Source organism: Orycteropus afer, unplaced genomic scaffold, assembly GCF_000298275.1.
Source record: "Orycteropus afer afer isolate SDZICR_OR568_19922 unplaced genomic scaffold, OryAfe1.0 scaffold00088, whole genome shotgun sequence".
Taxonomy (NCBI): domain Eukaryota; kingdom Metazoa; phylum Chordata; class Mammalia; order Tubulidentata; family Orycteropodidae; genus Orycteropus; species Orycteropus afer.
This window is the reverse complement of record NW_006921675.1, coordinates 9,498,767-9,520,501: the sequence shown is the minus strand read 5'-3', so window position 1 is coordinate 9,520,501 and position 21,735 is coordinate 9,498,767. Positions and strand designations below refer to the sequence as shown.

At 38.3% G+C, this 21,735-nt stretch overlaps 1 protein-coding gene across 1 annotated transcript in view; it reads left to right on the top strand.

Annotated features, from left to right (window-relative positions):
• The window catches only part of MED6 (mediator complex subunit 6), a 39,138-nt gene extending 18,487 nt beyond the window's left edge, over positions 1–20,651 (top strand). Inside the window, exons 2-8 of the mRNA XM_007942337.2 lie at positions 1,463–1,622; positions 3,643–3,734; positions 11,913–11,995; positions 12,290–12,398; positions 14,453–14,568; positions 19,929–19,956; positions 20,521–20,651. Of these exons, the coding sequence (XP_007940528.1) occupies positions 1,463–1,622; positions 3,643–3,734; positions 11,913–11,995; positions 12,290–12,398; positions 14,453–14,568; positions 19,929–19,956; positions 20,521–20,651 (719 nt within the window). The remainder of the gene's footprint in view (positions 1–1,462; positions 1,623–3,642; positions 3,735–11,912; positions 11,996–12,289; positions 12,399–14,452; positions 14,569–19,928; positions 19,957–20,520) is intronic.
• Positions 20,652–21,735: the final 1,084 nt, after the last annotated feature.

The window sequence follows — 21,735 nt, the reverse complement described above, 5'->3', positions numbered from 1 at the left end:
TGTCAGCTCTACTATACACCTGGGAATTCTGATCGTTCACATAAACTTATAGGACCATTGTCTGCCAACCCTATATATGTTCTTGGATATACTCCCCATTTCATAGACATACCTAATTGTTTAGCCTGTCTACCCATCTATCCATCCATATACCCATGTTTGCCTTCACTGATAATGCAGTACTGTATGTGCAAAAGGGTTTGTATTTGTTGTCTGTACCTCCCATGTAGCTCTCGAGAATGATTATTCTTAATTGTTTTTCATTTTCTTTTTCTGAAAATGTTAATTCCTAGCCTGTTGTATATTTGGTTATGGCATGATCCATTTATGATGACCATCTTAATGCTCAATACTGATTATTTGGTCATTGATATACTTCATATGTTTACTTTCTCCTTTATTTTATAATATACAAAGTACCTTTTAGCTTAACATATTACTTTTTCTTACTTGATTCACTTTGCTCAGAACTGCCTGTCACCTTGCCTGACTTCTTCAAAGATGTCAAAAACAATTCAGATATAGGAGATGTTGAACTTTTCATTTCTTCTTCCCACAACTAGCATTGTATAGGGATTTTGGTCTTCTTGATGTACACCTAGTGGGTTTTAGTCTGGTCAGTGGTATGAAACATCATCACAGTCAACAGTCAGTAAAAATTAGCTAATTGAAGGTATTCAGCTCTATTACCATGAATTATTTTTCTTTTTGCATTTGAAAAGTTTGAGATTTAATTATGCTATACAATATGAAACAGTATGGCTGTAATTAAGGGACTTTTGCTTCCCATTTGCCCCCTAACTTTTACATCACCGCCCTTGCTTATCTTTAATATATCAGCTTTATAACTTATTTCTCTGACCCTAGTCAAGAGGTCTCAAACTGGTGACTCTGGATATATTTTCTTTGGCATACATTCGGTTTGAAAATTTTGGAATTAGTTGCCAACATATAAAAACTAGGGATTTCCAATTTTTCTAGAGATCTTTTTAGATTTCAGGTCCTATCATGTCTTTAACTATGTCAAATTATTCTATAGACCTACAGTATAGTTTTGTATGCCAAGCATATCTCTGCATATGTTTGGAATCACTTTGCCCTTCTTTTCTCAATGATGAAACTCTAATCTTTAACACACAGCTCTAAAACCCACCTCCTCATGCTCTGAAAAATCAGTTTATTCTCTAGGTAGGAATATTGTATATACCATGGACTGGTATATTCTGCTCCTTTCTCTATATTCTTGTAAAACATTTACCCTACATTTATTACAACATTTATCATACTGTGCTATCATTGCTTTCTTGTGTACATGTCTGTTCTATTAGACTGTGAGATATATGGGTTAGGGTCCACTTTATCCTGATATTCATAGTGCCTTCTATATTAGATACATAATAAATGTTTGTTAGGTTGGATTCTTTCTCTTTTCTTATCCTTTGTCATTTTGTTTTTCTCCTAGATAATCTGCTGGGAATCTCTTGGGTTGACAGTACCTGGATCCCCATTTTGAACAGCGGTAGTGTCCTGGATTACTTCTCAGAGAGAAGTAACCCTTTTTACGACAGGACATGTAACAATGAAGTGGTCAAAATGCAGAGACTAACCTTAGAACACTTAAAGTAAGTTGATTTAAGAAGGTAGCATCCTTGCCAATTAGCATTTTACAATAAGCAATTCAATTTGTTGATCATGAAATACAGAATAGAGCTTTTGGAAGAATACCTGAAGTTTTGTTTGGATTTATACAAAGATGACATGAGAGTTATTAGTAGTCACTTGCAACTTTGAGTCTTTTTCTATATAACTTCATGTATTACTGTCTGATTGAATATAACCATGAAGTAAAAATGTGTATCTGATGAGTGATTTTGGCAGTATAATTGTTAATCTCAGCCAGAAAACTATACTTTTTTTTTTAAATTGTGGTTTGGGTGAAAGTACACCGAGCAAATTGGTTTTCCATTCAACAATCCACACACATTCTATTTTGTGACATTTACTGCTATCCCCACGCTGTAACAACATTCTTCTCACCTCCTCCCTATGCCTACCTCTTCCCTTCATTCCTTCTTCTCATCTGTCCTATCTTCTTAGCTCTTCCTGGGCAAATGCTGTCCTCTTGATCTCATATGTTTGATTGTTGTAATGAGTGCATAATCTCCTGATATTACTGTTTACCCTATAGGTCTGTCTCTTGGCTGCCAGTTGAGTCACAGGGGTTAAGCTCAGTTCTTAGCTTAAAGGGTATCTAAGGGACATAATCTCAGGGGTTCCACGAGCCTTCATCAGACCAGTAAGCCTAGTCTTTTTTATGATTTTGAGTTTTGTTCCACATTTTCGCCCACTCTGTCTGGGACTTCTTACTGTGATTCCTTTCAGAGTGGGCAGCAGTGGTTTCTAGGCATATCTAGTTCCTCTGGTCTCCATCATGGAGGCTAGGGTTCACGTACTCCATTAGTCCTGTGGACTAGTTGATATAACTGTGCTTTTATTGTTGCTTCTACATCTAGTTTAATGTCTTTTAATATACTCTGAAGGAGCTCTCATGATGCCATGGCTGAGGCATTCATTTGCTAACCAGAAGGTCAGCAGTTTGAACTCAGTAGCTGCTCTGCAGGAGAAAGACAAGACAGTCTGCTTCCACAGAGATTTACAGCCTTGGAAACCCTACGGGGTCACTATGAGTTAGAATCGACTTGATGGCAGTGGGTGTGGTTTGGTTTGGTTTTTACTATAGTCTAGTTTATAGCAGCTTATTGTTTGAATAAAGAAAATTAAATTTTAGGCAAACAGTGCAAAGCAAGAATCTTCAGACTTAGGATGCTAAATTAAGATTTTTTACTACTGTAAAAGTTTCTATCAGCTAAATATCAGGGAGGTTCAAGAAGTTAAGTATCTATGGTGTTTTAAATGACTTATGAAACAAATACTTTACAGCTATTAAGACAACTTATTATTGCTTTTAAACATGTTGGATAAAACTACTTTTGGGTGGGGCAAGGGTAAGGTTTTGATGTTTTCTAGTGGGTTAAAATTTATATTTGAATCTCCATTCATACTTATATAGTTTATATATATTTATAGATCTTCGTGGTCAAGATGCATCACGGTGTTTTGGCTGCTTTTTTTGCAACAGACACTCTTCAGTATACTTTCATGACTGAAAATACTCAGATTTGAGTGGGTGGTGATGGAATTTTTTTGTGGAGAAATTTTGTTGTTTTAAGAACCAAATCTTCCTTTATGTGTATACTGCCTACTTAGGAAAATAGTCAGTTTAAATGAGTAGTCAGTTTTTAACAGGAAACATTAAACAAAAACAAAACCATTGCCATGAGGTCAATTCTGATGTATAGCAACCCTTTAGGACAGAGGAGAACTGCCCCGCAAAGTTTCTAAGGCTGAAATCTTTATGGAAGCAGACTGCCACATCTTTCTTCCATGGAACAGCTCCTGGATTTGAACTGTAGACTCTTCTGTTAGCAGACAACCATTTAACCACTGTGCCACTGATAGCAAACATAAGCAGTTTTAAGCCTGTTTACAGTGTTGCTACACTTCCATATAATAATGTGAATGTTCTGTAGAATTGTTACAGAGCATTTACAGATCTCTGGGTATCTGTGTTTGTGTTTTCAGTCAAATGGTTGGAGTGGAATACATCCTTTTACACGCTCAAGAGCCCATCCTTTTTATTATTCGGAAACAACAGCGGCAGTCTCCTACACAAGGTAAAATGTGTAAACTTCAGGCATTATTTTCTTCTTAAAATACCACAGTTTATTTACTTTCTGACCCATATGTTCTTATTTTTTGTTGGGTTCTGTTTGGGGCATCCCCAAAGCCGTATGTGCATGTTGGGTGCTTTACTGGAATGATTCACTGGACTGTGCATATAGTTGCACTGATATTTGTTATGGCAACACAGTAGGAATACACAGGCAAATTGACAAGGAAAAAGACATCCGGGGGGGTGGTCTGTAGGAGTTCTTACGCTGTCTCACCCATGAGGGACCTCACTAAGCATACCCTCTGTCAAAGGGGCAAGGTGGCTGCATCTTCTGACCTCCTCACCTCCTCTAACCCCACAAGAGGAAGACAGAATCACCATCAGTAACCCAAGACCTATTCCTGCGAGGCCAGACATGCTGCCTCCCTATTTAACCAAAAGCCTTACCTGAGTCATGTTACCAAATAAAAATTTGCTTTAGAAGTCAACAAGGATGAGTATAAAATCCACATTTGGTTTTAAATCAAAGAGCTGGACACCTATTTGAGACAAGTCTAGAACTTGAAGAGGCCTTAAAATCAAGCTAAGAGCATAATCAATATCACACTGAAGTGAAGATTCAAGGTAGAGAAGCCAGATACCTCGTTCCAATTAGATATTCTCATCAAGACATCTAGAGCAACCCTTGTCTTGTATTGATTCTAGAGAATGATTTGCTAAAGACAATGTGGTTCTAGAGTCAAGAATCCAAATTTAGTTTCAAAATCAAAGCCCTAGAGTCCCAGACAAAAAAGAACCATAAAATAAAGGCAAGACCAGGAACAAGATCTCTCCATGATGAGAGGATTCAAAGTGTACAAGTTACACAAGGTGGCATCGGCCTCACTAGCAACTGTCTTACTCCTTAAGAACAGAACTGAGGCACAGACAAGTTCACTGATCAGGTATCTTCATCCTGGGCCTCAAATCTCTTCATTCCTCCTAGAAATTGACCCTTTCTGTGGGCCTATAAGCCTATCTTTCTGGAGATGTTAAGTAATACACTCCAGGAATGAGATAGGCTAGAAGCATTACACAGCCCTACTGACCTAGCCTGGCTCCAGAGTTTAGCAGAGCTAACAGTGAAATATAAAATGAATAGACACATATATAAAAAAAATCAAAAACCAATTCCCATTCACGGTCAAGGGCTAGCCTTGCACAGGTTTGTTGCTAAATATGTATGAATGTTCTCTGTAATATATTTTTAGTTTCCCAAAACTATAGCCACTATGTGTGTCCTCAATTAAGTTAAAAGAAGGGAAACAGGGAAGTAGGAAGATTGATCTCCTCTTGTGGCAAAACTCTTTTGACTTTCAAGGCACAGATACTCTTATCATTAGAACCAATCATTAAAACGGCCAACAAGAATATATATTCTTCATATAAGGAAGTAGAAAGCTTGGTTCAAATGGATGCTTTAAAATACAAAATTATACTCTGCTTTTTTGTTTTTCTAAGGTTAGCTAGAACTAAACTTACTTAGTAGGTGTTTAGTCATCTTTTGGCATACTCACAGACTGTAGAAACATTTTCATCTAATCCACAGTTTCTTTTCAAAATGCATTGTGACCTGTGCTTAACTTTTTGTAAACCTGATACAGCTCTTTAAAAAACTTATTAATTAATGTATATTTTAAAATAACACAAATAGAGTAATTCTTAGAATTTTCTTGTATTTAAATAAGCATAGCCTTATTCTATCTCTGATACCATGTCAGCATTTTTCTGAAGACTGCTCTGCATCTTCTGCAACTGCATTTATTAATCATTATCTTTAACCACCTCGGAAGGAAGATGGGGCAATCTACTTCCATAGTGATACTGCCTGGGAAACCCAAGGAGGGGTCGCTATGAGTTGGGTCTGACTCGATGTCACACAACAACAACAACAACAACAACAATCTTTAGCCACAGTCTTTTTAAATAGCTGCTAATAAAATAACTTCAGAAGAAAAAAGTGACTGAAGCTAAATGTAAATGAGATAGTTTATGTCCAGTACTGTTATAGAAAAAAATGCACAGTAAAACAAGTAAAAGATATGACTGCTGTTCTCACCATCCATATTAGCATTACAAACTTACTGCCATCGAATCAATTTGACTCATAGCAACCCCTCCTTGGATTTCCGAGGCAATACCTCTACAGAAGTAGATTGCCCAGTGTTCCTTCCGAGAAGTGGCTGGGGAGTTTGAACCGCCAGGCTTCTGGTTAGCGGTCAAGTGCCTTAGGCACTCTGCCATCAGAGCTCCCCATATTAACATTGGCCAATAGAAATATAATGTGGTATATGTAAATTTAAATTTTTTAGCAGTCTCATTTTAAAAAGTGAAAAGAAAGGAGATTTGCATTGATACTTTATTTTTTCTAATATAAAAGTATTAATGAAATATTTTGCCTTCTTGTTTTGAAAGCTGGTGTGTTTGTTATATTTACAGCACACCTTGATTCAATCTAACCAGATTTCAAATGATCAGTAACCACAGGTGGCTAGTTGCTCCTGTATTGCACAACACAGTTCAGATGGTTAGGCAGAATGATTATCGTATGATTGGCCCTGGGGTATTATGTCAGGTTCTGGTTCCATACTTGAGGAGGGACACTGATAAACTAGAATGTACGGAGGGGAGCAGTCATGATGGGTGAGAGGTGTGGAATCTTCATGGAAAGTTATTGAGGGTTTGGGGATGTTAGCTTGCAGAAGCATGTACTTTCAGATGCAGTATGTCAGAGGTGATTGGTGAAAGACTTTATGGTAGAGTAACAGATCCAGGACCAGCAGATGGAAGTTAGAGTGTAGATTTAGACTTAATCTAAGGAAGCACTTGTAATAATTAGAGCTTTTCAACAGTATGCATCCTGTGGCTGCTTTTAAAAGTGAGTTTCCAATTCTGGAAGCAAACCTGTAGACAGGTAACTCTCTGTAAGAGATGGAGTAGAGAGTATTTCTTTGTGTAAGGAGATGGGCTTGATGATCTAAAAAAAAAAATGCCCTAACATTCCATAATTGATATGTAATTATTATAAAATAGTTACTAATACTAAATGCCTCACGTGTTTATAAGGAGCCCTGGTGATACAGTGGTTCAGTGTTCAACTGCTAACCAAAAAGCCAGCAGTTCAAACCCATCAGCCATTCTGTGGGAGAAAGATGTGGCAGTCAGCTTCCATAAAGTCTGCTATTCTGTCCTAAAGGGTTGCTTTGGATTAGAATTGACTCACAGCCCCAAAAAACCAAATCCAGTGCCATCAAGTCAACTCTGACTCATAGTGACCCTCCTAGCAATTCATAGTGACATAGTAGAACTGCTCAGAGGGTTTCTTAGGCTGTAAATCTTTGCAGAAGCAGACTGCCACATCTTCCTTCCATAGAGTGGCTGATGGGTTTGAACTGCCGACCTTTTGGTTAGCAGCTGAATGCTTTAACCACTATACACCAGAGCTCCTTCAACTTGATGGCAGTGGGTTTTTAATGTACTTATAGTAAGCATATTCATTTCATTTCATTTCATTTTCACTACTTACCTATGAAATTGGTGTTATTTCTATTTTACAGAAGAGATTGAGGCCCAGATAGTCCTCAGCTAGGGAAATAGAGAACTAAGTCTCTGAAAACCAAAACCAAACTCCCTGCCATCAAGTCAATTCCAACTCATCTAAAGATCCTTATTGTGTTTCCAAGGGTGTAAATCTTTATGGAAGCAGACTGCCTCATCTTCCTTCCATGGAACAGCTAGTAGGTTTGAACTACCGACCTTTTGATTAGCAGCCAAATAATGCCGTAACCACTATACCACCAGAATTCCTTAAGGGTCTAATCAGATTTTATTTTAAAATTCATGGTCCTAACCATTGAACTCTATTGCTTCAGTTCTCTAAATTAAGCTAAATTCCAAATCTATAAATGGTTCTCAAATGCCCTTGACTTTCTTAGGCTTTTGTGGATTAATCTCTCTAAATTGTTCCCTTCTCCCACCCTTCCTTGGTGTTTTCCACACTCATTTTACTCTTAGACTGCTTTCTGCCAACTTAAAAAGTTATCTTTCCTATAGACCCTTTGTGGTTTAACAGTAAAGTGTAACTACCCAGAACCCTGTAGATGAGTTATTTTAAAATAATTTCTTTGAGTCATTACTGTTGTTGTTATGTGCCGTCGAGTCAGCCCTGACTCGTAGCGACCCCTCCTTGGGTTTCCGAGGCAGTATCACTACGGAAGTAGGATTGCCCAACCTTCCTTCCAGTGGCTGCTGGGTTTGAACCGCCAGCCTGCTGGTTAGCAGTCAAGTGCCTTAGCCACTATGCTACCAGAGCTCCCTGAGTCATTACTAGTCACCTCCAAATAGACTGATTAATTTAGGAAAGCTGTTCCTTCCATAGGCGCTCTGGTAGTGTAGCACCTAAGACATTTGACTGCTAACCAGAAAGCTGGAGGTTCAAACCCACCAGCCACTCCTGGGAAGGAAGACCGGACTTCCTATTTCCGTAGAGGTACTGCCTTGGAAATTCAGGGAGGGGTCGCTATGAGTCGGATCCCACTTGATGGCAGTGAGTTTGGTTTTTTGTTTTTATTCCTTCCGTATTTGTGATAAGTAACTATATTTTCTTGTTACCAAAGGAACGAATCCTTATTGTAGAGTTTATAAAATAAAAAATATTAATCATTCCCAATTTATATGAAATACCAGTGCATCTAATTTACCTCTTAATTGTTCCTTCCCATTAATAGGATAATAAAATTAGAGATGACCACTATTGACATTTCACTAAGAAACTTTTTTCATTTGTTTGTGTATATACTTTTGTGTGGATTAAGAGCCAACTTTTTATTTTAATATTACTTTACAAGTATGTTCCCTTATCATTAAACATCTCTTAAAATTATTTTTAATGGCTTTATCATATCCATTCTGCAAATATTTTTCAAATGCTTACTGAGTACTTTCTCTGTATGGAGGACAAAGCAATGAAGAGTGTAGATTATGCCACTGTTCATACGGAGCTTACATTCTGTGACAGAAAATAAGCAAATACATAAATAAAACCACCCTACAAAGAATTAAAACGTTGTTGTTGTTAGGTGCTGTCAGGTCAGCTCCAACTTATAGTGACCCTATGTACAGCAGAATGAAACACTGCCTGGTCCTGTGTGAGCCTCACAGTCCTTGCTATACCCAAGTCCATCATTGCAGCCACTGTATCGATCCATCTCGTGGAGGGCCTTCCCCTTTTTCATTGACCCTGCACTTTACCAAGCATGTTTCCATGGAATGGTCCCTTCTGACAGCATAACCAAAGTGGGGTCAGATGAAGTTTGGCCTACCCATTCTCACTTTCAAGGAGCATTTGACTGTACTTCTTCTAGGACAGATTTGTTAATTCTTTTGGCAGTCCATGATACTTCCAGCATTCTTTGCCAACACCACAACTCAAAAGCATCAACTCTTTTCAATCTTCCTCATTCACTGTCCAGCTCTCACATGCATATATGCAATTGAAAATACCATGGCTTGAGTCAGGCACACCTCCAATTTTGAAGCCACGTTCTTCTTCATATAGTCCAGCTTCTCAGATTATTTGCTCAGCATACAAATTGAGTAAGTATGGTGAAAGGATACAAGCCTGACACACTCCAGTCCATGCAGTATCCCCTTGTTCTATTTGAACGACAGCCTCCTGGTCTATGTGCAAGTTCCTCATGAGCATACTGGAATTCCCATTCTTCTCATTGTTATCCATAATTTGTTATGATCCATACAGTCGAATGCTTTTGCATACTCAGTAAAACACAAGTAAACATCTTTCCTAGTATTTTTTGCTTTGAGCCAAGATCTGTCAGACATCAGTAATGATATTCCTTATTCCATGTCATCTTCTGAATCCAGCTTGCATTTCTGGAAGTTCTGTGTCAGTATACTGCTGCCACCATTTTTGAATTATCTTCAGCAAGATTTTATTTGGATGTAATATTAATGATATTGTTTGATAATTTCCACATTCTGTGGGATCACCTTTCTTTGAAATGGGTAAAAATATGGATCTCTTCCAGTCAGTTGGCCAGGTAGCTGTCTTCCATATTTCTTAGTATAGACAAGTGAGTGCCTCTAGTGGGCATCTGTTTGTTGAAACATCTCAATGGGTATTCCATCAATTTCTGGAGCCTTGTTCTTTGCCAGTTCCTTCAGTGCAGCTTCAACCTCTTCCTTCAGTGTCATGGGTTCTTGATCATATACCACCTCCTGAAATGGATGAACACTGACCAATTCTTTTTGGTATAGTGACGCTGTGTATTCCTTCCATCTTCTTTTGATGTTTCCTGCATCAGTCAATATTCTTCCCATAGAATCTTTCAATATTCCAACTTGAGGCTTGAATTTTTTCTTCAGTTCTTTCAGCTTGAGAAATGCCAAGCGTGTTCTTTGCTTTTGGTTATCTAACTCCAGGTCTTTGCACATTTCATTATAATTGGCTTTGTCTTTTTGAGCTGCTCTTTGAAATCTCCTGTTCAGGTCTTTCATCTTGTCATTTCTTCCATTTGCTTTAGCTACTGTCTGTTGAAGGGCAAGTTTCAGAGTCTCTTTTGACATCCATTTTGGTCTTTTCTTCCTTTCCTGTTTTTTTAACGGCCTTTTGCTTTCTTCATGGATGATGTTCTTGATGTATCCCATAGTTCCTCTGGTTTTTGGCCATTGGTGTTCAGTGCATCAAATCTGTTCTTTAGGTGTGGTCTAAATTCAAGAGGGATATAATCAAGGTCATATTTTGGCTCTCTTGGACTTGTTTTAATTGTCTTCGGCTTCAACTTGAACTTGCATATGAGCAGTTGATGGTCTGTTCCACAGTCAGCTCCTGGTCTTGCTATGGCTGAAGATAGCTTCTCTATTACCTCTTTCCATAGATATAGTCAGTCTGATTCCTGTGTACTCCATCTGGTGAAGTCTACATGTATAATTGCTGTTTATGATGTTGAAAAAAGGTATTTGCAGTGAATAAGTCATTGGTCTTGCAAAATTCTATCATGCAATCTCCAGCATTATTTCTATCACCGAGACCATATTTTCCAACTATTGGTGATTCTTGTTTGTTTACAACTTTTGCATTCTAATCACTAGTGATAATTAACACATCTTGATTACATGTTTGGTCAATTTCACACTCCAGAAGTGGTAAAAATCTTCGATTTCCTTGTCTTTGGCTTTTGTGGTTGGTGTGTAAATTTGAATAATAGTAGTATTAACTGGTCTTCCTTGTAGGCCTATGGACATTATCCTATCACTGACAGCATTGTACTTTAGGATAAATCTCTTTTTTTAATTTTTTATTGTGATAGGAGTGTTTTATAACAGTGTCTGAATGCAGTCTTTGGACTTTTTAAAATGCATTTATATGAGTAAAGTCCTTCTTTATCCATACACTTGTTTGTTAAAGCAAAGTTGCTTTACTGGCATAGAATTAAAAAGGACATTGTCATCTAAATTGACAACTTTATAACCGTTTTTTGTTCCTACTATTATTGACTAGTGTAATACTTAGTATTCCATTCTTTGTAGATTTTTGTACAATTTCATATATACATAATCATTGTGGCAAATAGCTAAATAGAGTCTGCTCTTTAAGAAATTTATAATTCAAGGCGAAGGGCAGGTTTTGGTACAGGTAAGTTCTCACATGTGTAGAATGAAGAGAAATTCTCTAAGGGTGATACTAACAAAGTGCTCTAAGGTCTTGCTCTGAAGAGTGTGGTTGGCTAGCAGCACTAGTATCACTTGTGAATTTGTCAGAAATGCACAATCCCTACTGAATAAGAATCTAATTTTAACAAGGTCTTCGAATGATTCAAATGTATCTTGAAGTTTGAGAAGTGCTACACTTGAGCAGGAGTTGGCTCACTTTTCCTGTGAAGGACAAGAGGGTAACTATTTTTTAGATTTTGTGAGTCAACTACTGAACTAGCACCAAAACAACCATAGATAATAGTAAATGAATGGGTGTGGCTGTGTTCCAATAAAACTATTTACAAAAACAAGCATTACCAAACCCTTCTCTAAGGTTTATTATGCAAGAATGTCAAATTTTAGTTAAGTCTTTTTAGCATTTTGTGTCCACAGCTTTATTGATAAACATTTTTCCCCACTGTTCTAGTTATCCCACTTGCTGATTACTATATCATTGCTGGAGTGATTTATCAGGCACCAGACTTGGGATCAGTTATAAATTCCAGAGTGGTAAGTGTCTTCCCATTAAGAAAACTTATCATTGAGCTACCTTATTCCAAGAAGCAAACAATAACTCCTCTTTTTTGTGTAAGTTGCTATAAAGTGTTGACTGAATGTGTTGGACACTGTTTATTGTGGGCCAGTTCAATGATAAAGGTATATACCACAATTCCAGGTAGGTAGCAGTTTAGTTCTAAAAAACAGGAAATTATTGTCTATGCATATGTACTATTTTGAGGGTATATACTGTGGAAATTTTGGTTAACCTAATGAGAAATTAAGGATTTGTTTTCTTTTTACAAGCTTACTGCAGTACATGGCATTCAGTCAGCTTTTGATGAAGCTATGTCATACTGTCGATACCATCCCTCCAAAGGGTATTGGTGGCATTTCAAAGATCATGAAGAGCAAGGTAGGTGAGATACCTAAAACTAAAAAGACCAAACCCACTGCTAGCAAGTCTGACTCACAGTGACTCTACAGGATAGCGTAGAACTGTCTCGTGATAAAAAAAAGCATGGCATCTTCTGACCTCCTCCAGTTTCACAAGGGAGAAGCAGAGTCACCATCAATAGTCCCAGGCTTATTATTCTTATGAGGCCAGACATACCACTACCCTCCAATCTTTTTACTAATTCTGATACCAGCCTTCCCTCCCACTTCACTCACTACTTCTCTGCTGGGTTCACTCACTACTTCTCTGCTGGGTTTGATAATCTGTTATGGTGGCCATAAAGAACTCACAGACAATGTATAGTATATAAGGAGAAGCCTTGGGGATAGTCTCTAGCTTATGGCACGCTTGGACCCTGCATGTAGCTGTGCCATTGTTCAGCAGCCTGCCATGCTCTGCTGACCTTGGAACTTTCAACGGACTTGAATTAATGGCCTGCCATGTGGTTTGGTCACATCGGGACTGTGCCTTTTTACTTGTCAACCTTGGGCTTGTCAGCCTCAGCAGCTAGCAGCTGTCTGAGTGAAGAAACGCCTCTATCTTCAGTGGGCCAGGAGAAGGAGGCAGAGCTGGACCCCAAGGTTGAGGGGCTTTCACTCAGCCCCTAGAGCCTGGCACTTTGAACTTGGACTTAAAGCCTCCAAACTCTATGAGAATAAGCTGTTTGTTTAGACCATCCCATTTGTGGTATATTCTTGTCAGAGCGGCACTAGGTAACCAGAACACTATCTCATTTAGGGTCTTCCTCTTTTTCACTGACCCTCTACTTTATCCAGCAAACTGTTCTTTTTCCAGGGACTGGTCTCTCCTGATATCCAAAGTACATGAGACAAAGTCTTGTCATCCTCACATCTGAGGGGTTTTATGGCCTTAGTTCTTTCAAGACAGATTTGTTTTTCTGGCAGTCCATGTATGCTCAGTATTTCAGTTCAGAGGCATCAATTCTTTGGTGATCCTTGTTCATTGTGCAGCTTTCTCGTGCATACGAGGAGATTGAAAAGTATGTACACTTGAGTATGGTAACTTGAGTTTGCAGAGATTGCATTTTCCATTTTTCTAGATTTTTTTTGAAAATACCATTTAACACAAATTATACAAAAGTGAATTTCAAACCAATAATCTGAATTGTGATTTTTAGGTAATTATGAGAAACCCCAGCCTTAAAACTCTGTCTATCTGTGCTTGCATACTGTAAGTAAAATGTCTTTAAAAGACATATATGTCAGTAAATTAAATATTAGAATATTAATTTTAAGAGGGAGAGTGTTCTGGTTACCTAGTGCTGCTCTGACAAGAATATACCACAAATGGGATGGCCTTAACAAACAGAAGTTTATTCTCTTAGAGTTTGGAGGTTTTAAGTCCGAGTTAAAAGTGCCAGGTTCTAGGGGCTGAGTGAAAGCCCCTCAACCTTGGGGTCCAGCTCTGCCTCCTGCTCCTGGCCCACTGGAGCTAGAGGCATTTCTTCACTCAGACAGCTGCTAGCTGCTGAGGCTGACAAGCCCAAGGTTGACAAGTAAAAAGGCACAGTCCTGATGTTAACAAACCACATGGCAGGCCATTAACTCAAGTCCATTGAAAGTCCCAAGGTCGACAGAGCATGGCAGGCTGCTGAACAATGACATAGCTACATACAGGGTTCAAGCGTGCCATAAGCTAGAGACCATTCCCAAAGCTGTTTATTATATATGGGAAGCAGCCCACATCCCTAAAGCAGCTACTCAGCTGCTTGTGGTAGGTCCCACCATGGAGTTGATTACCAGTCTCATCATGGGGAATAACTACCACCAGCTGCCCAGCCACTCACCCAGGCCCAGCCAAGTTGACACACAAGCTTAACCACCACAGAGGGTTAGACGTTTCTTATATGTGCTGTATTTAGCTTGTTTGGGAGAATAGCAGCCACTGAAAATAATTAGGTCTGCATATGTTAATGGTAGATAAAAGATTTGTAAAAATACGATATTAAACTAACCCTGCAGTGTTTTGATTTGGAACTCATGTTTTAATAGATAAAGTCAGACCTAAAGCCAAACGGAAAGAAGAGCCAAGCTCTATTTTCCAGAGACAGCGTGTGGATGCCTTACTCTTAGATCTTAGACAAAAATTTCCACCCAAGTTTGTGCAGGTAATGAGATTGTATATGCTTAAATTTCTGGTTGACATTTGTTGGGGAGCATGTTTATTCATTTTTAATTGAGAACTGTTTGAAGTGTGACCTGAACATTGACTCCCCTCGTTCGTTAAAAAATGATCTCTGAATCAAAGGCCAAGGAGAAAAGGTGTGAAGGGAATGGAATTAACACTTGCCGAATCTTCACAAACAATCCTATGAGGACTATATATAGATAATACTAGTCTTCAGAAAGGAGCTCTGGTGACACTATGGTTAAAAGGCATTGGGCTGCTAACTAGAAGGTAGGTGGTTCAAACCCAGCAGCTGCTCCATGGAAGGACGATGAAAGAATCTGCTTCCATAAAGATTTAGAGCCTTGGAAACCCAGTGGAGGTCGATACGAGTCGCATTCGACTCACTGGCAGTGGGTACTGGGTGAATCTTTCAAAACCTTGCCTGACAAACTAGAATATAAAACTTACGCTCTTTGTACTTTACTTGCTACCTTCTAGCTGAGGTTGTTATGTTGTTGTTATGTGCCGTCGAGTCGGCCCCGACTCATAGCGACCCCTCCTTGGGTTTCCGAGGCAGTATCACTACGGAAGTAGGATTGCCCAACCTTACTGAAATAAGACTATTTAAAGCTTTTTTAACAAAAAAGAGTAGAACATTTAAGGTAGAGGGTATAGTATGATAAATGAAGGAGTTAAGAGTAATAATAAATAAATGTAAGTTATATGGGTGTTTAAGTTATGTGAATTCCACTGCGTTCTTTTGAGGACAGTGTCCAGCAACAGTAGTGTATCCACGTGTCATTCTATTGAATGGACTTTTGAAGTCAAGTAGGTATGAGGTGAAATATGGAAATATGTTACTCTTATGGCTGTTTTCTGTTCTTAGAGACCTGTACATTGTGTGTACACACAGAATCACATATACTTTTTTGTTTGTTTTTTTCGAATAGCCTGTTTAAGGGGTTTTAAGCATGATTTTAGATAAAATGAGGATTTTGCGTATCTTGAGATACCTACTGAACAGGTCTCCTTACCCCTTCCCTGACTTCACTAGTAAGAGATACATACAATTGGAATGGCCATATGGTAGTGAAAAGAACAGAGGACACATACTGGAATTTAGGACAGGAGAGCCAGTTTAGAGAAGTCTCATGAATTGTACTTGAAGATGTGTGTTGAATAAATAAATTAATGAAGTATAGCCGTGTGCAGGATGATGAGTAACCACTATAGAGTGTAAGACATTAGGTGTGGTTGACTGTACATTCATTGAGTACATAGATATACTAGGTAGGCTGGGGAAAACCTGTGCTGTCCATTATAGTAACTGCTAGTCATACATGATTGTTGAACGTTTGAAACATGCCTAGTCCATGTTGAGTTGTGATACAAATGTAAAATCCATACTGGATTTCAGAGAGTACCAAAAAAAAAAAATAGTGTAAAATATCTCATGAACAATTTTTAAAACATTGATTATATGTTGAAATGATATTTTATATATATTTGGTTAAATAAAATATAATGCAATTATTAATCTCATCATTCTTTTTTTAAGTGACTACTCTAAAACCAGGAGCTCTGGTAGCATAGTGGCTAAAGCACTTGACTGCTAACCAGAAGGCTGGTGGTTCAAACCCACCAGCCACTCCTCGGAAGGAAGGTTGGGCAATCCTACTTCTGTAGTAATACTGCCTCGAAAACCCAAGGAGGGGTCGGCTATGAGTCGGGGCTGACTCGACGGCACATAACAACAACAACTCTAAAACCAAAGCAAACTCACTGCCGTTGAGTCAGTTCTGACTTATAGCACCCCCATTGACTTTCCAAGGCTGTAAATCTTTATGGAAGCAGACTGCCCCATCTTCCTTCCATGGAGCAGCTGGTGGGCTTGAACCACTAACCTTTTGATTAGCAGTCAAATGCCTTAACAACTACACCACCACAGCTCCTTAAATGACCACTAGAAAATTTAAAATTATATAAGTAACTTGCATTTGTAGTTCACATTTCTGTTTCTGTTGGAATAGAACAGATCTAGCCAGTAGGAATAGATTATGTAAAACCAGAAAATGAAAGAGCATGAGTGAACATTTGCTCAGAAACCAGACTAAACCAGTTTTAGTATGTGTTTATGGAGGGGAGGATTAATGGGATATGAGATTGGAAAGATGAATTAAGGTAAGATTGAGAAGGATTTTGCATGCTATGCAGAGGATTTTGAGTATAATCCTATAGGCTGCTATTTTTCACCTTTCAGAACCCACAACCCATTATTACCCTGATAAACAGAAGCTTCCGGCTTCATTCAGAATTATTTGAAATAATAAAACAGTTATCCCTAAAAGACATACTGAAGCAGCGGTAATTTTTGTATGTTCTTTTTCGTATACATAGTCTGGGAGGATACTGCAATATCCCCTAGCTCGTCATCCAGATGCTTAATCACTGAGAATTATTGCCGATGGCAGTGGGGACCCATTGGATGTTTCTAAGCAGTTTCAGGAGAGTAATGTAGTCAGGTTAGTACCTTAAGAAGATGACCTTTCCAGCAGTAGCAGTGTAGATGATGCTTAGGATATATGGACTTCGGAGTTAGAAAACTTAGATTTTGGAAAGCTGAAATTAATTCTGTGGCCTTAGGATAAAGAGGCAGATTCAAGAGATATTTGAGAGGTAAGGTCTCCTAAATTCAGTGATTGGATGTGGAGAGATTGGCAAAGATGATTTGGAAGTTGCAGGCCTAAAACTATACTAAGTATTGATATTGTTAAAGTTTCCAAATTTAGCTACACATTTAAGTTGCTATTTTCCCCATACTCATTTTCTTTTAACCATACAAGGGCCAAACTAACTCCCAAGAAAAGAGTATACCCAAAGCCGTGTAACACAAGGAGAAAAATGGCTTTCTCCAGAACTGGTATAATCCCTTTTTCCTCCTACCAAAACTTAATCTTCAGGCCTAGGGAAGGAAATAGTCTTGGTATACTTGAAGTCTCCCAGAACCACTCTTAACTGAAGCAGACTATTTGCCCATTATGTCTCCCGAACCACATGTAGCTCAGGACTTACTTTTGCTTATCCTTTGTACTTAACACTTGGGCTTTTGGTGCCTAAGAATTCATTGGGGAAGTCCTACCTGCTTCTTGGCAGCTCCTTTTTCCCTATTGTAATTCTTTTTACCACTTTTAAAGTTACATTAATATCAGCATGATGGGCGTTTAGGCCTTTAGGACCTTTTATGCTGAATAGCTTTTCAGTGTTAATTTCAGAAGTAGCTAGGTACTTTGCTAACTTTATTCCAGTGCCACCTGGGTAAATTTGGTCAGAAAGGCACCCCCATTCTTTATTCCTACCTAAAACCAAATTCTTATCTGTTTATCTGACAGTGTTCCTTTCACTAGAATTAAAGATTAGGGAGCGTGTATTGAATAGATAATACCATTATTCCTTTGTCAAGTAATATAATCCAGATGGTTCAGTACTAGCAGTGTAAGAATTTCCCCTCCCAAATTTCTCACCTTCCTCTAAGTGTTACTCCGTACATTTCCTGTCCTATTTCAAAGTAAGAAAAATTATTTGTTCCCTCAGGCTACTTCAGAAATGTTTGAGTCCTGCTGTGTTTACAAAATATGTCATGTGGCTGTGTCAGGGGTTCCCATGACTACCCTCATGTTTGGAGATTTTCTTTAAGGACTCACAGGACTCCACATAGAGTTGTGCTCATGACTAAGATTTATTACATTGCTATAGTAAGAATAAGCAGCTGAGTTGTAAGGGAAAACGACATAGGCAGAGTCTGGAGGAATCCATGTGAGGCTTCCTGGTGCTCTCTTAAGAGGAGTCACGCAGAGTGCAGTCCTTCCAAGCATGAAGATGTAGCACTAAATGTGTGGTCTTTCTATCAGAAGTCCATTAGTGACTGGGCACCCAAGGTTTTTTTTTTTTTATTTTGTCATGTCAGCAGCACTTTCTATCTAGCACATACCAAAATTTCACTTTCCCCAAAGGAAAGCAGGTATTTCATTGTACAAACAGTCCAGGCACAGCAGGCGACCCTTATCATTAGGGAACGGTGGGAACCTTCCTGAAATACAAGTTCCTATGTACCAACTAAGGGCCAACATTGCAAGCATACCTTTCTTGTTGAGGCATTATTTGTTTTCTTGTGAATTCATTTGGAGAGACTCTGTAAGTTCTGGAGTCGGGTTGGCTATAATCCTTACGGAAGCCACTTGCTAGGAATGGATCATCCACAGTGCCACTGGGTGGATTTGAACAGGTGATCTCTGGGTTACTAGCTGAGTGCAGACCATCTGTGCCACTCAGGGACCTTGTAAGCATACCTTTCCAAGAATAGCAACCTTAGGCCTTCATGTTACCCCTTTCCTGCACAGTGGCTATTAATATGGAGCTCAGTTTAGGTCATATTAAGTGTAAGGGTTTCTAGGACTCACAGAAGGCAGCTGGCGTCATGAATCTGGAAAGTGAGGTCAGAAAGTTTTATAGTCTTAAGTTATGAGAATATGCAAGAGAGCTTAGGGTGTGTGTGTAAATGTAGAAAGAAATTCAGAAAACAAGTGAAGGCATTAACCTTGGAAATGAGATTACTTCTTCTGAGATGCCAGGGAAGTATATAAAAGTATAATAAATTTGAAAGTAGATAGGAGGGAAGTTGGTGGCACTGGCCTTTGTTTTAAAATTTTGAATATTGGAAGCAGAGTCATCAGCTAAGAGTGAGGAGGGTAGGTTGTGAGAACATTGAACTTGGGTGATGGGAAAGGGACATGGCTGGGCCCAGCCAAGTAAAAGAACTGCTATACAGAGCAGAGGACTTGTCCTTGTTGCTGATCCTCAGTATCCCATCTTTTCCCCAGTTCGAGTTCCAGTACTACAGTCATCAGAAGCCTTACGCTTACAGGAGAACACACACACACAGCTTTCTTTACTTTTTATGCAAAAGTCAGAGACTGATTTAATCAAAAATTCATTTTCTCCTTTCTTATAGCTCATGACCTCTAAGCACGTTTGCTTCTGGAGTCTGGAAAGGCTCCATTATTCCCTCCCATTGGATTCTGTTTAACTGTTTTTTATAAACTATTATGGACTGAGTGAGGAGGTAAAGGGCTTTGTGCGGTTGACTGTTTTGTTCTAGTTTTAGATTGTGTCTACCCTAAGCCAGTAAGTAGGAGATGATAGATTTTAGGGTACATGAATACTGGTTCCTCTTTATGAGGTCATTTATAATGTAATTTGAATGAATGTATAATTTTAATAATTATTAAATTGAGAAATAAAAATGTGCTTGCCTGCCCTATTTTCTTCATCTTACTCTTCTTTCTTTGTTTTTAATTACAGCAAAAGTCTGGAGAAAAGCCTGTCCCAGGTATAATTCATCTGATATTCTATTAAACTTGACATAAGACCAACACCATGTTTAACTCAGTAACAGGCTGGACTCTGAGATGATCTGTGATCATTTGTCATCTTGGACTCCTACGTATAATTTGTCCTAACTTTTGAGATCTGCAAAAATGCCAAAACGTAGTGTTGTTGTGGTAGTGATGTTGATACTTACAAGCTGAATTGGAGTGGGAACAGTAGGTTTTGAGGAGGCTTGGAGAAGCCAAGGTGATTTAGGGTGGTTTTTAGTTCACAGCTCAGTGTGGGATAGAATAATTATGTTTTGTTTATACATAATGTCTTATTTAAGTGCTGTATGTCTTTGTCCAATATCACAAATTTCCTTGGGTTATCAGTTTTCGTATGTTTATAAATGAGTTCTTAAATACGTATACCTAATGAAACAGCTGAATTTAGAAGTTAAAATAAGCAGTTAAAAATGAATTTGAAAGAGTCTGAACCATTCAGATTAACTGTCATCTAAGTTTTATCTCATTCCTCTACCCTCATTCTCTTACAAAAAAAAAATCCTGCTTTTAACATCCAGTGGATCAGACAAAGAAAGAAGCAGAACCTACACCAGAAGCTGGGAAATCGGAGGAGAAAGAGACCACAAAGAATGTCCAACAGACAGTGAGCACAAAAGCTCCCCCTGAGAAACGGATGAGACTCCAGTGAGGGTCTGCCACAGAGAAGCTTACAAGGTTCTTCTTGTCCACTATCATACCTCATTGCTGTGACAGGCTCTTTAAACATACAACCCCTGCTTTTTTATGGAATATGCTTATTTTTAAAGAAGAGATGTTACTCCTGTCATGTTTTCTGAATGAACATTTCTCTTACGTCTTTTGTAACCCTTCCGGTACTGGACTTGATCACCCTGCCCACTCACGTTGTATATTAGGATATATATATTTAAAAACAATAAAGGCATTTGTATATATTACTTTGTCATGGATTTTTTCCTCCTTGCTGCTCTTTTTGAAATTTTTCAAGCTGTACTTCATGAACACATAGATTAATATTAAAGTAATAAATTAGTTTATTTTCTTTTAAATAAATATATATTCCTTATTATTAAAATAAAAAACAGCTACTGACAATTTGGAAGATAAGGAAAAGGAAAAGTGCATCCACCAATGCCATCACCCTATAAATGCTGTAACAGTGTTATAAATTTTTACTCTTCTTTTTCTATAGTTTGTGATTATTGTGTTCATACAGTTTTCCTTTACCATGTTATAATATTTGTTGTAAGCATTTCCTCCTGTTTACATAGTTTTTTATAGACCATCTGTTTCAGTGACTGAATAATTTCTGTTCATGATTATATCACAGTTTTCTTAACCTTTTCCTGTAGTATATTAATTTTTTTTCCATTCTATATTATTTTAAGTAAAGCCACAGTGATTATTATATTTACTTACAATGCTTTTTCAATATTTAGTATTTATTTCCTTAGGATAGAATCAAGAAGTAGAATCACTAGAGTCTGTACATTTTTATTGCTCTTAGTCCATTTTGCCGAGTTGCCTCAAGCATAACATTCGGACCAGCTGCCACTCTAATAGCACACTGAAAGTCCCACGCTCTCTGGAACCTCACTGCCGCTGAGGGCCGCCATTTCTGTTTTCCATGCTAATTAATGAGCAGAAAAGGAGCTCTAGTAGCATAGTGCCTAAGTCACTTGACTGCTAACCAGAAGGCTGGCGGTTCAAACCCCCCAGCCACTCCTCGGAAGGAAGGTTGGGCAATCTACTTC